General features: G+C 42.3%; 1 protein-coding gene across 2 annotated transcripts in view; it reads left to right on the top strand.

The window, feature by feature from the left end:
* LOC146704988 (unconventional myosin-IXAb-like) overlaps positions 1–10,817 on the top strand; it is a 159,606-nt gene extending 148,789 nt beyond the window's left edge. For both annotated transcript variants that reach the window (XM_085462491.1, XM_085462492.1), the window contains 11 exons: positions 1,684–1,745; positions 2,195–2,387; positions 2,810–2,938; positions 3,052–3,157; positions 3,382–3,513; positions 3,788–3,911; positions 5,332–5,385; positions 7,044–7,064; positions 7,344–7,549; positions 7,793–7,935; positions 8,271–10,817. In XM_085462491.1, coding sequence (XP_085318617.1) covers positions 1,684–1,745; positions 2,195–2,387; positions 2,810–2,938; positions 3,052–3,157; positions 3,382–3,513; positions 3,788–3,911; positions 5,332–5,385; positions 7,044–7,064; positions 7,344–7,549; positions 7,793–7,935; positions 8,271–8,656 — 1,556 coding nt within the window. In that variant the 3' untranslated portion in view covers positions 8,657–10,817. The remainder of the gene's footprint in view (positions 1–1,683; positions 1,746–2,194; positions 2,388–2,809; positions 2,939–3,051; positions 3,158–3,381; positions 3,514–3,787; positions 3,912–5,331; positions 5,386–7,043; positions 7,065–7,343; positions 7,550–7,792; positions 7,936–8,270) is intronic.
* The last annotated feature ends 242 nt before the right edge of the window (positions 10,818–11,059 follow it).

The following is an 11,059-nucleotide window of genomic DNA, read 5'->3' on the forward strand; positions in this document are numbered from 1 at the left end:
CCAGAATTGGTTTGTAAAAATGGTGCAACTTCCGTGATGTGGAACTGGTTTGGTGTTTGTCCGTCAGATACACAACAAAGCACATTTTTTTGCAGAACATGCAAGCGGCCGTTCTAAGATGCTCTTAAATCTGGGAGTAATCTGGGTCCTAAACTCCGTATACTTCAGGTCAAACAACACTGCAGCATCACTTAGAGTTAAAAACTGTCTAAATTCTTTCATCTTTAATAAAACGATCAGCATTGCTGCTTTACCAGGTGTAACTATAAAGTTTAACTTCCAGGCATCCATGAAAACAAAAGTTATTACATTTAACGGAGTTAGAAGTTAGCAGGAAGCTAGCGGAAGTTAGCTCGCTAGTTTCGCTAGTTACCTAAGCATGATATTGCATGTTCTGACTGAGAGATTTCTGAAAAAATTCAAACGTACAGCTCTGCTATCACTTCCACCATAAATGAAGACAGGAAACTAAACAGCAGTGACGTTTGTAGGGTTACTGAAGTTTGGCTAGCTGGTATATAATGATGTGCTACGTGATCGCTAGCGACACAGCTATGTTAGCATAACATAAACAGTGAAGCCGGAGGACGAACACTAACACTTTTCCACTTATAAAAGTTAACGTGAAGGTTCTTCATGGTTAGAGACAAATGCAATCGCATGGCAGGATGCTGTAAACGGACCAAACTTCAGTCAGGAGAACAACTGAGATAATCCATCCACAATACGAGGTTAGTCATTAATATACTGCAACAACATGGGAATAGAGCAGCTACCAGAGAATTCAACATTAATGAATCAATGGTACAGAAGTGGAGGAAGCAAGAAGAATGAGTTTAATAAAGTTTGATTTATCTGACTGCTTTGTTTCGCTTAATGTGCCTTATAATCCCGTGCACCTTATGGTCCAAAAAATGCGTACTGCACACTGCAGTTTAATGTTGCAAAGCACCTCTTTTTGACTTCAGTGGATATTATACATGGTTGTGCTCAGGATATGTCAGCCCATTTCTACTGGAAATGCCTTTTGGTTAAACTTTCAGCAAGGAATTTGCATTTGCACTGTTACATTTTTATAAAGCTTTAATGTACATAAAAACCAGCTTCTTGTTTAAGTGAAAATAAATGGAAGGTTGTCTTTTTGCGCTAGTAATGTTGTGGAGTTGTATTTTGTCTCGCATCAATTATATCGTCGGTTATATCGTTATCGCAAATTTTCAAATATATATCGTGATAAATATTTTTGGCCATATCGCCCTGCTCTAACACACACACACACACACACATATATAAAAATACACACCAGCCGCAGATCCTAATGTTCTCCTAACTCACTTACCACACCACTCACACTCAAAACTGTGTAGTTTTTCTTTCCACTCACATGGCAGTCCTTACACACACACACACATACGCAAAAAACTAACACACTTTCCCTGCGTGCCTGAGTGTCTGCAGAATTCGATTAAACCTCCCTCTCCTTTCATGAGTCCGTCTTTGATCTAGTTACAGAGCTCCATCTGCACTCTCTGAGAGCAGACATCCCATCCCGGCTCTCTGCCGCCTCCACGCTTGCCCTAGCCTTTGAGGTGGTAAATGTCTACAGCACCGACTGCCGCTGTCGTGACTGTGAGGAGTTTGTAGAAATGCCTCCCGTCTGATTGTCGTTTGTTTTGTCTACAGTGTGTCGCTACGCCTGCCACAGGAAGTGCTGTTCCAAAATGACCACGAAGTGCAGCAAGAAGGTAGGTGGAGTTCCTTTTTTTATGTGACACTTGTTTTAAGATGACACGGGTTCTCTCCGCCGTTCAAAATATGTAGCCAACAATCGAAATCACAGCGCAGTATAATCATTAGCTAAAATAATCACCTTTTGCCCTTTTGGTTTATTTTGTGGTTTGATGTCGTCTGAATGTGTTACAGTATGACTAAAGGAGTTTGTATCAAGTTTTTCTCCATTAATCCTACTGAAAGAATTTTAGCCCTGAAAGAAAGGAAGTCATAATAAATAAAAAGTCCCGTGCGTCATCAGTACACACAGATGTTTACCAGCTTTAGGTAGATATTACTGTATAATGCAGATGGGAGTTTACGTTTACGTCATCCTTCATCATCGAGCTGTAACGGTCACTGGTCTGTGCAGCCTGCCAGTGGTTCAGTTTAATGTGCAGCATTATTTACGTTTGCAAACAAGTACGACCCGGAGCTGTCGTCACGGCAGTTCGGCGTGGAGTTGTCGCGTCTGACCAGCGAGGAGCGCACCGTACCCCAGCTGGTGGAGAAGCTCATCAACTACATCGAGATGCACGGCCTCTACACAGAGGGCATCTACAGGAAGTCGGGCTCCACCAATAAGATCAAAGAACTCCGACAGGGGCTGGACACGGGTGAGGCTGACTCACAGATCAATGAGACACACATTCCAAATACATATTACAGGATTCCTGCCGGGGCGTTTAAAAGTGTGAAACAAGTCTGAAAGTCAAATTGAGAAAATAAAGATCCTAAAAAGTACGTGTCGCCATCCTAATGAGCTGGTTTTATGGGTGAAAATGTGTACTGTCATAAAAATGTGGTTTAGTTGGTGACTAATTATCACTAATTACAAAGTACAGCTGAGACAGATGGCACTGTTATGGAAAAAAAGGAATTTTTAATGAGGACTAAAAGCTAAAATAAACTTGAATCCTGCCAGTTTTCGTGGCCGTTTATTAAATGATTTTTAAACTACATGTATGAACTACTGCATCATTTGGACCAAAGATCAAAGAGAAACCATGTTAACTTGTCTGAAATCATGCTCTTTCAGATGTCAGCAGCGTGAATCTGGATGACTACAATATCCACGTTATTGCCAGTGTGCTCAAACAGTGGCTCCGTGACCTGCCAAGCCCTCTCATGACCTTTGAACTCTACGAGGAGTTCCTGAGAGCCATGGGTAAACTCATGCTTATGCTCTTTACCGTCTGTTTGCTGGTTTTCAGCCCAGGACCGAGTTAGCTTGAAAAAATGCGTTTGCCTGAACTCTGTGGTGTTTTTCTGCCTTTTCAGGTCAGCCAGACAAGCGGGAGGTGATCAACGGAGTGTATTCTGTGATCGACCAGCTCAGCAGGACACATCTCAGCACACTGGAGCGCCTCATCTTCCATCTGGTCAGGTGAGTGATGACTTGAATCAATATGACCAGGCAAACAGCTTGTGCCTGGAAAAAAGGGTTTTATAATAAGATCTGAATCATGTTTTTGAGCATCAGGTCGAAGCTGCAGAGGTTTCAGGGCCTATTATATATATTATTATTTTCACTAGTCGTCAGACACACTGGATTAGAGCTGTGTTCAGTGGGAATTGCACATCAGGATTAAAAGTATTATGCTGTTACAGGATTGCCCTGCAGGAGGAGACAAACAGGATGTCAGCCAACGCCCTCGCCATCGTGTTTGCTCCCTGCATCCTTCGCTGCCCCGACAGCATTGACCCACTGCAGAGCGTCCAAGACATCAGCAAGACCACAGCGTATGTTCACAAACTGACCCTGCAATTTTACAGTCATTATTCATTAAGTGCCAGAAACCTGGTATACTGCTGTAATTACAGCTTAATAACATCTAAATGTAACTGCATCTTTGGGCTGATGTCAACAAAAAAAACTTCAGCCTCTTACATTTTGAAAAGGGGGTTTTCAAGAAAAACAAACATCTCCTTATCCAAGTGTGTCCAAGCCTATCATAGGGTACCAGAGCATCTCTGCTCTGTTTGCTTCCAATTTAAATGGCTCTCTGGTCCGCAGGTGTGTGGAGCTGATCATCAACGAGCAGATGAGCAAGTACAAGGCTCGTCTGAAGGACATCAGCAGTCTGGAGTTTGCAGAGAACAAAGCCAAGAGCAGGCTGACCCACATCAGGAGGTCCATGGTAAGATCAAAGTGCAGTAGGTGTTAGCATAGAGGCTGAGGTTGTCATTGAGCGAAAGTTTTTTATTTTTTATTTACTCCTTCCTCTCACTCCTCATCAAAATGGATCCGTTTTCAGCTCCACGAGCAGCTGGCATGGTTGTCGCCATGGCAGGAGTTCATTCCTGTGTGTTTCTTTACATGTGTCATCAACACTTTTTGCTGTGTTTTTCTTACACATGCAAAAAGGTGACCCAAAAAAAGCATTTGAAGGGGATGGACACTTGTTTGAATCATTCATTTGTGAATTATTCTGCTGTAATAATACCTCACAGGAGTTTAATTCTTTACGTCAAAGGTCTCTTTGGGACACATAAGATCATTTATACCAGGGAAACAATAACCTCAGAAGAAAAGTGTAAAGTTCTCAAAAGCACCCTAGTGGACTGACGTACTTTCCAACTGCGTAGTTTTAGTAAATGGTGATGATGCAGCCACTATTCATGCAAGTAATCGGCAAGAAACTGAGATAAGAGGTTCATTTAAAAGATTCAAAATTGGAGAAATTGAAAATTTCAGCAGGAAGCAGCTCATGCCTAAATACAGTATGTAACATTATACAGTATACCTTCTATTACATGATTTCACCCAGGAATGCAATTATTGTACTCCCTAAGGAGCATCCTGCTGTGTAATCTGTCTTTCTCGAAAGCATTATTCGGGAAGATGAGCTAACTTGTGCTTCACAGGACAACCAAATTCCTCCAGCATCCACATGGATCCACACTTTCCAAATAAGAGTGTTTTTTAATGATTTGCAGGTTCAGAGCTATCTCGCCTGGATTTGTTCTTATAGGTAGAGCATGTGTAAAGTGCCACACGTCCATGGTTGTTGTTTTCTGGGCCAGATCTGGTCAGCCAGTCACAGTAGACCCTAGTTCCCAACTTCCCACAGCAGACCCTTGTTGGGCTCTTACATAGTTTTTGCTGTCATAAAACTGCAATGCACCAAGGACAAAAAACAAAAGCAAAGACACATTAACTGGTGAGAGAAACAGAAATGTCTGAGTTTTATCTTTGTTGAAAAGTGAAAGGTGAAAAGTCGTCTTTTGAGGCTGTTACAAAGACTTGCATTCAGCCTGGTATGAATCATGAATTCACGTTTGCCCACTTAGGAATTTCCTGTTAATTAACTTTTTAATCGAACCTCAGCATTGTTCAGTTGCCTATCAATTCCTCCCTCGGCGTCTTTTTACACTGGGTATTTTCTGGTTGGGAAGATTTCTTCAGATCTTTCTCTTTCTAACCAACTGTAGCTCATTTTAATCTGGAAACCTCTTTTGACCTGTAAAATAACCAGATCCATACTAAAATGATAACCTTCACCGCTCCTTAATCCTAACCTGTCCTTCCTCCTTTCCTCCCCCACACCCTCCTTCCAGAAACCCGTACTAATTGCCGTTAGGTTTATGAGCATTACCCGCACTACCACCCCGGTATGTATGCCCCTCCCACAACATGTACCCGCCCACCACCAGTCCTGTCCTGTCCATCAGTCTCTTAATTCCGTCCACTCATGCTGTCTGTAACACCACTCATCTCATATACCTGTAAGCTACTTCTATGTCAGGTGTCTGACTCTTTGTTTGTGTTGCTGTTTTGTTATCAGTGGGTTGGCTAACATGCAGCGCAGCAAATCATACAACACCAGAAGTCTTTCAGCTGGCATTGTTATATCGTTTATTATAGCAACGTGGCCTCTGGCAGCCACGTCGGGTGTTTGTATTAAATAATTAACATTGCTGGTAATCATTTTCTCACAGTTTCAGTTGTAATTTGAAATAATGTATGTAATGTATGTCTTCTGTTTAGCAACTGATTATTGATTATATTGATGATAATCAGAAGTATAGGAAGGTGGAGAGGGTCTGTAAGCACAACTGTACTCAAATAAAAACATTAGCTCGTTTATTTATTGTATTAATATTAAGTATTATTACGTTTAATATTAGCTATAAGTTATTGCTTCAATTCTTTTTAAATATACTGGTTTGTCGTCATCATTAGCAGTATATCAAAAGAGGCCGACTTCAACATCATAAAACTGTATAAAAGAGATGGATGTAGCCATTGATGAACTATTTTAAATCAGGATTTTTTTTTATTGGCCAGCAGGGGGCAGCTCGTCTGGTTGCCATAAGAAATCAGACTGTAGAAGTCAATGGGGAAAAACGACCTTTTTGCTACAGTCATTTATGACCTCAGTAAACATTTTCTTCATACCCTTCATAAAGCCTGGTGTTCATCTTAGACTACAAGAGACGGCAAAGCAGCTTGTGCTTTAGCTAATGGCTGCTTTATGTTCACAGCAGTCCACAGCTACATGAGGATACGGTGTCCATAGTTTCTCTGTCTCTGGTTTCAAAAAGCCTCGACAACAGCAGACGAAATGTTCAAATTGACGCTTTAAATCAATGGCTGCTACAGTCTAAAGTTGACTTTACAGTCAAGCAAAAGTTGAACAACTGACCTTTAAGTCAAATAAGCCACAGCATTTTAAACACAAAACAGTGTTTATGTGCAGTGTAGCCTCTCCAAGCATTGTTGTTTGTATAAACTGTATTTATACACTACATTGTTTCTCAGATAATGTACTGTAGCTTTGTTGTTTGTGTAGATTTAATTATTAATATAAACATAAATAGTGATGTTCTGTGAAGTCTGGAGGGAGGCAAAGTAAGCCATTATCTTGACTAGTACATAGTAAGCATATATATATATATATATACACACATATATATTAGCTACATCCAGATGTTCCATAGGAGACATCTTCTCACATTAAAAGACTTTGTGCCGTGTTCACACTTGACGTTTAACATTTCCAAAAACAAACTGCACTATAAATAAACCCTGAAAATAGAAAGCATATGCTTTCGGCTACGAAAGCATTGAGGCTAACTTAATAACATCAACTATTTCAGGTTAGCAGAGCTGCATCATAAGCAGTAGTGTGCATTTCTACAGCTTCACGGCTGCCGTCACTGTTCTTTAATCACTGCTGAATGTTTATGCTTCTCTCAAAAAAGGCAGCTCACTAACTGTAGCCCCACTGATCGCTCTTTGCTTTCTGTTTCTGTTTTACAATGTACAGCCTAACACAGCTAAAGTTAAGGTAATGCCAACCTGTGTGTGTGTGTGTATGAAGTGATTGTGTGTAACTGTTCGTAGTGATTATCACCTGACCTCATAGTCTTTCTTTTTAGCAGTGATGTGGTGAACTGTGCTCAGTCTATCTAGTCAGTATGTGGTCAGAGCATCCACCTACACCTGTAGCAGCTTAGCTTTGTGTGCTTCATCACTGTCTCTCCCTGAACATTCTGGTCACTTTGGACTTCCGCTAACACACTGTCTCTATAAGTGTGTGTGTGTGTGTGTGTGTGTGTACTTGCAGAGCAAAAGCCGTGTTTGGCAAAGCACCACCCACACGACCTCACCTCCTCTCAGCCCCAGAGCGCCCTCTGGGGTTGATGGAGAAACTGCCGTAGGAGGAGGAGTGGAGGACGCAGCAGAGGCCGTGCTCAATGACCAGCAGGAGCTGGCGATGCAGCAGGAGGAGCGAATCCTCGCAGAGCAGATTGAGAGTCTGCAGAAAGAAAAGTATGCCGTTTCTGTGGTCATACTGTTACATTTAAGTTGTGCATTCCTGTTACACATGTTACATATTTAAAGTCAGACAACAGTGCAGGCTTTAAAACCTGGAAACTCAGAGCAAACATAAAATTTATTTTTGTTCTGTCTTGTAGCTGCCGTGTGCTTCTATGTGGATGGCTTTGGGTCAGTTGCATACAGTAATAAATATCCCAAAACTTAAAATATGACCTTTAATGTGTCTGTCAACAGGGAGGAGCTGACCTATGAAATGTTGATCCTGGAGCCGCGAGCATCCGATGATGAAACTCCTGAATCTGAAGCCTCCATCGGTACAGCAGACAGCTCAGAGAATATCACCATGGATACGGAGGGAGCCACCTCTGACCCCTCTGGTGCGTGTCAGTGTTTGTGTTCATGTTTCAGTCCCTGCTTACTGTGACTAACTGCAGGTAACGATGTAATCCAAAGATCCTATATAAATGCTGCCAACTCACACTCTCACTCAACCTTCATCATCCTTATATTCGTTTAAGGTAATGGCTTAATGGCTCCAGGTAAAGTCAGATAATCATATTCTATTTATGTCTAATAAAGGATAACCATGTGAAATTGTCTACATGAAAGTAAATTTTCCTAATTTTGTAATTCAATTAGTTGCTTTTTGTGTAATAAATAATAATAATAACTCTCTCTTATCACTGCCATCTTTGTGTGTTCTTCTTCACAGATCGCGGCACAATCCGATCCAGAAAGTCAGAGGCGAAGAGCAGGCGAGCTCTGCGACGCCAGCCCGACTCCCAGGATTCAGCAGACTCCACTTCCACCGTCTCCTCCTATCACCCTTCCTCCTCTCTCTCCTCCAACGCGTCTGGTTCTCCTTCCCCTCACTACAGGTTCCGTTCCTCCTCCTCCGGGCCCTTACTCACCTCCTGCAGCCTGGGGACCCCTTTGGCTGAGGCAGAGGGGGGCCAAAGTACCGGGAAAACGCGGCACAGGCTCAGGCTGAGCCGCAGCTCGCCACGGGAGCCCTCGGGAAGCCATCGGAGGGAGTCGGACTTCGGCTCGGGGCCGCAGCAGCTGGTTCTGTACGGCAACAACGAGTTCATGGTTTGACCCCGAAACGACCATTCGCGGGAGGCTGAGTGAGAACGGGAGGAAGACGAGTTTAGGGCAGAATGAGGCTGGTCATGGGGCAAGGTTTACGCCAAGAGTCGCCTGTTGCCCCTCCTTGGTGCCCAGCCTTACCTCCTCCCTTGGTCCAGTCAAAGCAGGAAGGCGATTCTGACAGAGAGGGACAAAAACAGCAGCTGGTCACTGAAGGATGACTGACGACTAATGTGAAATCTGGAGAGAAGCAAAAAGACAAGTTTAACTGTGTTCGCTGATCCTCTGATCTGAACCGTTTGACCCCTGCTGGAGCCCCAGGGGTCAGTCAGAGGAGATGGAGGGGTGGGGGAAGAGGAACGGAAGGACGGGTGGCGAGACACAGGACACCACACCCACACCTGCAAAGCCAAACCTTTCAGAGCCTCGTCTTTATTTTTTAGCATGCGGGCAGATGGTGAAAGCCCCCCAAAAGAAATGTAGCCATACTGACCGAACTGGCGGACAACCAACTTGTCTGTAACCAGCACCAAGCTAAGTCTGCTTTTCTCGTTTACACAGGACACACCAGCCAAGAGGCTGCATGCTTCTCCATCACAATTTTTCTTCAGTTTGAAGGAACTGTCTCTTACAGCTGTATGTTAATTATTATTATTATTGTTATTATTATATTAAAGAGGAGGAAAAAAGGTGTACATAAAGAGACAGTCCAGTGCTGCTGCTGGGTTGCTGGGTTGCTCATCGGTGATCAGTCTCTACGGCCTGTTTTGCAAATATAAGTATCTGAAATTCAGGTTCCACTTTTGTTTCTGCGTCGGTTCTCCTCTGTTTACTGCTGGCTTCTCTCTTTTTTAATATTACACAATGAACAGAGAGCACTTTGGTTGCACTCTTGAGTCGTAAAAGAATTTGGAAAAAAAAATGAAAGAAAAAAAAGCCACCAACCTGCGGTTGTAGCGCAGAGCGTCGGGTGTCACGCGAACTTGACCTGCAGTATGAGATGTCAGTCAGCCATACGTGTTTTGTTCTGTCTTTCTTTGCCCGCAGCCTTTTATTACCCCCCACCCCCACATTTCAGAAACATCAGTGTTACTGCGTCAGAACTTGAATTTTTTCTCTTTTAATATATATTATTGCTGTATTATAGTGTACATGTTGGTATTGCTGTCAATAGTTTTTGTTCAGATGAAAGCCATCGTTTTGTTTTTTCTTTCCGATCTTTATTATTTGGTGGAGTGAGTGAACGAGTGAATGATCCCTTCCATTTTTATCAGCTCCCACTTTGTGCATGTTTAGCCTCTCCTCCGTAAATATGCTTAATGGAAGGACTGAAAAGAAGAAGCAGCTCTACATCCGTCGTGTGACACTAAAACTAACTGATGTGAGCTTACAAGGGTTAGTCTGAGCTTTACTGCACCTGTGGGGAAACACTTGCACTCATCATGCACTCAAACCGTCCGCGATGTCCTCTGAGCCATGCCTGTTCTTCTTCTTCACCAGTACAGTAGCTCCTCTTCTCTCCCGGCTCTGGCTGTGATAAGTAGCATTTAATCTGCCTGTTAACCTGTCAACAAAAAAAAACTAGTAGCAACTAACTCAAACCGTCCGTGTGTTTCTGCATATTCTTCCTCTCTTTCCTGTCTCTGTCCATAAAGTATCCAAACAGTATCCGTGTGATGTTGAGATTCTTCTCAGTAGCTAAACAGCGATCATGTCTCCGTGATAAAGCTGCGATCTCTCTTTGCTTGCCGCGTCTCTGGAGGAACTTTAAAAGCTGGAAGTCTCAGTGATGATTTAGTGTGTGTTTTTTGGTTTTTTTTAGTATCACTTTGAACCATTTAGACATTAAAAAAAACCTGTTTTCGGAGTTGAGCTGAAAGGGCATGGCTGATTCTGGTCAAATGTCTTTTAGCTGATATTTGATGGGATGATGTTTGTTGTGTATGTCTAAGCTGTCCATGTGGAGAAAAAAGAAGAAAAAAAAGGAAAAAGTGAATGTACCTATCACTGGAAGGCATGCTCTGCTTTCTTTGGTTGTTTTTTGGTTTTGTTCCTCTTTTATACACAGTGTATGTGCTATTTATGATCATGCTTTTGGGATGTACATTGATTTAAAAAGAATCTGTTATAAAAAGGTGTTATAAAAGGATATATTATCCTGTGTACGGTTCATTATCTACTATTACTCATGGCGACATTTTAGCAGGCCATACTCAGTCACTCATTTTTTGTGCTAAAAAGCAAAAAAACAAAACAAAAAAAAAGCCTTGTGTCTGTCTGCGCCACTCTGGACACAGTTATCACAGTATGTATGTATAAGGTGCGATTTGTGTTACATTTCCTCTTTTTTTTAATGATATAAACATGTCTATGGTTGTAAGAAGAAAAAAAAGACTTTATGAGGGAAAATCC

Source organism: Copadichromis virginalis, linkage group LG7 (genome assembly GCF_057382275.1).
Source record: "Copadichromis virginalis isolate Kocher_CV1m ecotype Utaka linkage group LG7, C_Virginalis_male_GT1.1, whole genome shotgun sequence".
In the NCBI taxonomy this organism is placed as follows: domain Eukaryota; kingdom Metazoa; phylum Chordata; class Actinopteri; order Cichliformes; family Cichlidae; genus Copadichromis; species Copadichromis virginalis.